Source organism: Musca vetustissima, unplaced genomic scaffold (genome assembly GCF_032173495.1).
Source record: "Musca vetustissima isolate MV318-11 ecotype Yass unplaced genomic scaffold, APGP_CSIRO_Mvet_v1 utg5262, whole genome shotgun sequence".
In the NCBI taxonomy this organism is placed as follows: Eukaryota; Metazoa; Arthropoda; class Insecta; order Diptera; family Muscidae; genus Musca; species Musca vetustissima.
The window spans coordinates 165,404-170,608 of NW_026877197.1; the positions used below are offsets into that span (position 1 = coordinate 165,404).

A 5,205-nucleotide genomic window follows, 5' to 3' on the forward strand; every position below is an offset into this window, starting at 1 on the left:
AAGTATTTCATCTCCTTTAGTACGTGCTATAAGTGTTACCGGCATAATCATTTTGCGGAGCACTGCAAGCAAAATGTTGTGTCATGCAGGAAATGTTTCACCGTCCATAATGAAGCCGAAAAATGAGCAGAAGGAATCGTGTGCCCCAACTGCAATGGTAATCACTCACCATTGGATAGAAGATCATGACTATTGAAAATTTAGCACTAGGAGATGCACGAATAAATTTGGATGTGGCTTTCCCTCCTTTAAGAAGCAGATATGACAAGTCAAGGAATAACGCGGACAAAAGGGAAACCCTTAGTAATGCAATGCAGTCTGCTAGATCATTGCATAGCTTTAGATCTTTTGCGAAGGTAGTCAAGAACAGCCAGAATCGGTGAAGAGAGGAGGCTAACGCGGTAAAAAACATGAAGGAGTATAGGAAGCGTTGAGGTGTGGTGAGGTCTACCAGTCAGGAAACGGGGTCGCCTTAAAGAGCATGCACAAAGTAACCGAACTAGAAAATTTTTTGTCGGAAATGGAGAAAGAGGTCAGTGCGGTGGCGGAGTCGGGAGAGAAATCCCTGACTAACAGTCAAGCGAGAGTTTTGAATGCAATCAAAGAGAAACTTGTCAGGCAGATTATTGATTTGCAGTCATTCATTATAAGTTCCAGTGTACAATACAATGAAGATGCTGTTGAAGTATGTTACTGATTGTTTGTTATGTCCAAATCCAAATCCATCATGAAATTATTACAATATAATCACCCTTATTAAGGATGGCGTAGTCGTGTTGAAAATTTGGCACTGTCGCATTTATACGACAAATCGGTATTATGAAAGGCGTTACAATACGCCAAATCTGTCGTGAACGATTTTTTTGACGACAGCATACAAAAATATATAAAAATGTGTTAAAATTGCATTTTAAAAATATTTACTGATTAACTGTTACATTCAACTTTCAGCCTTATTCTGGATATTCGCTGGGAGATATCTCGCACATACAAAAATATTCGCTTTCACATTCTCGCCTTATTCTGAATGAATATGGAGACGCAAAAAATGCGAGATGCGGATTCGAGTATTTGAAAATGGTGGTTGAAAAAAAGATTCGTGTTGCCATATTATAATTTAAGTTGTAATGTGTGTTGCCATATTGTAATTTAAGTTGTAATGTGTGTTGCCCCATTGTAATTTAATTGTGTAATATTTTTCAATATTTTATTTTTTGATTATTTTATTAAAAATTGTTACTTGTTATTGTGGTTTAAATTTTATAACAATATAAATGTGAAATATCAAGAATCCGCTTTATAAATGCTTTGTAATTAAAAGAATATTAATTAAAGTTTGAAAATATGGCAGCCTACAATATGACATTTGAAACAGCTGTTCATTGTTTTGATGCATTTTGGTACAACAACTACAATAGATTACAAATAAAAGAACATTTTTTATGATGAGAAAAACACAGGCACATAATTGTGTGCCTTTTTATTTAATTTCGATATTTTATCTCTCCAAATTCTTAAAGTGGCCTGTTGTGCTCCTACTCCTTTATTTCTTCCTTCAAATAATGCAAACGATAATTTTGAAAAAAAATATTTTTTTTTGGTTTCATAATTTTTATTTATGTTTTTCACTGTTCACACTCATTAGGCAAATTTTGTTTTTCTATAATTTTTTTCTTGAGATACAGATCCTCACCCAAAATGTCTGTTTTTCGCCTCCAAAATGCATCAAACTCGACTTAAATATTCATTATTACCTTTATACATTCCTTGGCAATATTTGGTTTAGCATGCATCATTATCAATAAGATTTCCAAAGGTATTTTATTTGCTGTTTTCCAGATAAATATTTGCTTACTATCATTTATAATATTCTAAATCGTCATAGAATAAGTATTGTGTTAATATTTTTCATAAAAATGTTTATTACTTATGTTTTTGTAGTCAACTCACTTTGAATTTATTAGCGAAAAAATTCGCACAAAATTTCATCTCATTCTCCTACTCCCTGTAATCCAGAATGCCTAATTTTTCCCCAAAGCGGATTTTTTCGCTTTCGAACTTCATTCAGAATAAGGCGAAAGCGAGAATGCGAAAAAAATTCACACAAAAATGTTGTTCAGAATAAGACGAAGGGGAAGAGCGAGTAAATTCACGTGGAATTGACATCCAGAATAAGGCTGTTTATTTTATTGCATTACTCAATATTCATAAGAATTACAATTACCACAAAAATTATTTAGAAAACAAACAAAATTACATAGTTTTTCCAATACAATATAAAAAGGGTTCTAAAAGAAAAATTTTTGATTTGGTTTTGTAACAGAGTAAAAGAAAAATCTATTACAATATTTGTCGTTGTCGAAAATTTTACATAATACCGACCAAAAGCGACTACGACAACGCAATCGACTACGCCTACGAGAGCTGCTGTACAACGACTACGCCTACCGTAATAAGGTTGAATATTCAGAGTATCAGCAAGCGTTAAAATAAAGACATGTTGGAACTTTTTCTAGAGTATGAAAACATCGACATTGCTGCAACATCTGAAACCTGGGTTAAAGATAATTCCAATGCCAGTTTTGGAAACTATAATTTTGTCAGTAAAGCTAGATCTGACGGGTATGGAGGGGTAGGTATCCTACTGAAAAGAGAAATAAAGTTTGCTTTAATCAACATCAACACCGAATTTGAAATTGTGGGCATTAGCACAACTAATCTCAAAAGAGATATGAATATACTATCAGTTTACATTCCACCTAACTTGCACCGAGATCAATATCGGCAGATAGCTAAGAGTGTCTTCGAGTCTGCTTCGAGTCTTAGTGGAGTCACTATCATAATGTGACATTTTAATGCGAAAGCAACGTCATGGGGCAATTCGGCAACGGACATGCAAGGTGACATCGTGCTTACACTGGCAAATGAGTATGATTTTAGTTGCCTGAGCAACGGAGACCCTACTTTTTCTACGAGCACCAGTCAATCTGCTATAGGCCTCACTTTTATTAATACTGCAAGTCTTCAAGTCAGTTAGACTACGAGCAACACGAAAACTTCAGGAAATTTCTCAGCCAGTTGAACAATCCTATTTCAAGTAAGTATATGTGGTCTAACCTTAGGAATGCTAAAAAGTACAGCAAAGTCAAGCCGATAAATAGTTCATGGAATCATGAACAAAATGAAGAGTTTCTTGATTTTATAACATAGCAGTCCACATCTGGTTGTAACGACGCACCCATAGTCTTCGGGAACTTGATAAGCCAAAGGCCTTCCTTGGACACTAAGTGCTTTGAAGCCTTTCTCGACCCTAGGAGCCCTACGTCAGCAACAGGTCCAGATGGTGTATCGTATAAAATGATTAAAAGTCTTAAAGCAAATGAAAGGCAGAAGTTCTTCAATATTCTGGTTGAAATATTGAACAAAGGTAGCTTTCCGAGCGAATGGAGGAGAATTGGGATTTCTCCGATCCCAAAGAGGGGCAAAGATCCTGGAAGCATTCAAAATTATTGCCCAATTTCACTTATGTGCACATCACAAAAGATTTTGGAGAGCGCTATCAAGCGCTATCAAGAGTAAGAGCGCTATCAAGAGTATTATTCCTCGTTTTACTGAAGATAACCGGATAGTTCCCCCTAGATCATATGCGTTTAGACCGGGTAGATCCACGTCCATGTGCATCAACGATGTGATCAACACCATTGAATTCTATAAAAAGTCTGGCAATCAAGTGGTTGGAGTGTGTATTGATATGGAGAAGGCGTACGATTATACGAACATAAATCAGTTGGCGGTATTAATGTTTCGGAAAGGGTATAATCCACACATAATCAAATGGATTGTGGACAGTATGAAACGCAGACAGTTGGAGTTGTGTGAGAGTAGAAGAATTGTAGTTAATGGTCTTCCCCAAGGAAGTGGTATCAGCCCGTTGCTCTTTAATATCGACGTGTCTTCCCTGCATGACATCAATTCCAGTAACATCGACATCTTTCAGTTTGTGGATGATTTCTTCTTGGTTTGCCACCACAAAAACTTCCAAAAAGGTAGTGAAATTCTCACTGAAAGAATTAGCCGCTTCCACGAGGACTGTAAACGGCTAGGTCTGGGTTTTAATATGAATAAAATTAACACCGTTCACTTCTCAAGAAGGCCTAAACAAATGAGTATATGCATTAATGGTATTTCAATCAAGCAGGTGGCAAACATCAAGTATCTGGGTCTCGTCATTTCTGCTGGCGGCTCTTCTAAGATACACATCGACGAAGCTACAACATCGACAGATAAAGTTAACAACTTCCTTCACATTTTGAGTGGATGCAGCTTTGTAATCTCCCCAGCCATAGCCATGCATTTCTACAAGGCGTTTGCCAGAGCAAAATTGGAGTATGGAGCATCTGTATTATCCCATCTTACAAAAGCAACTGCTAGTAAAATCAAGACTAGTACGCACAAGTTTTTACGCAGGGCTTTGGGTCTCATCCATTCCACACCTGTACCCATTTTATATCAGCTTGCGTGTGAATTACCCCCAAAATACAGATTTGAGCTGGCAACAGCCAAGGAGTTAGTCAAAGCCAAGGCCTTTGGATTGCCAAGTCTGGAGAATATCAGGCGTATGCAGAACAGAACAACTAGTTATACGATAGTGTTTGACAAGTATCAGCAAATTGTAGAAAATGTGGCAACGATACGAATCATGCCCGTTGCAAGCAAGCGTATTTCAAGTGATGTGGACTTCTTTGAGGGTGTAGGCTCTAGAAAAAGAGGTGTAAGTGAGGAGGTGGTGAAACAACTTGTTCGAAAGAAAATAAGCAAGATTCAGGAGTCTGGCATAGACATTTTTTTCACAGACGGTTCGGTGACGGTTTAAGCAGTAATACTACTGAAGCATTCTGGGTCAGTGGGAGGTGGTCATCTATGTCGGAGGAAATTCTAGCTTTTCGCCAAGTCGCTCTATTTGCAAAGGAACGGAATTTAAAGAACATTGCTATATTGACTGACAGTCTAAGTGGTATTGCGGCAGTAGAATCCACACAGAACAAAAATTATTTGATAAATGAACGTATTGATATCATCAATACAGCGGGTATAGAAACTCAGTTCCATTACACGCAGGGATTGGTTCCAATGAGCTGGTAGACCAGGCAGCAAAGAATGCACCAGTAAATGGCACTTGCCTGAATTTAATGTGGCCAATAAAGG

The 5,205-nt window shown here is 37.2% G+C and overlaps 1 protein-coding gene across 1 annotated transcript; it reads left to right on the forward strand.

The window, feature by feature from the left end:
* The first annotated feature begins 520 nt into the window (after positions 1–520).
* On the forward strand, positions 521–4,873 carry LOC133321790 (uncharacterized). Its single transcript, XM_061530865.1, has 3 exons — positions 521–685; positions 3,544–3,575; positions 3,655–4,873. Exons 1-3 carry the CDS (start codon positions 521–523, stop codon positions 4,871–4,873), a joined length of 1,416 nt encoding a protein of 471 aa, XP_061386849.1.
* Positions 4,874–5,205: the final 332 nt, after the last annotated feature.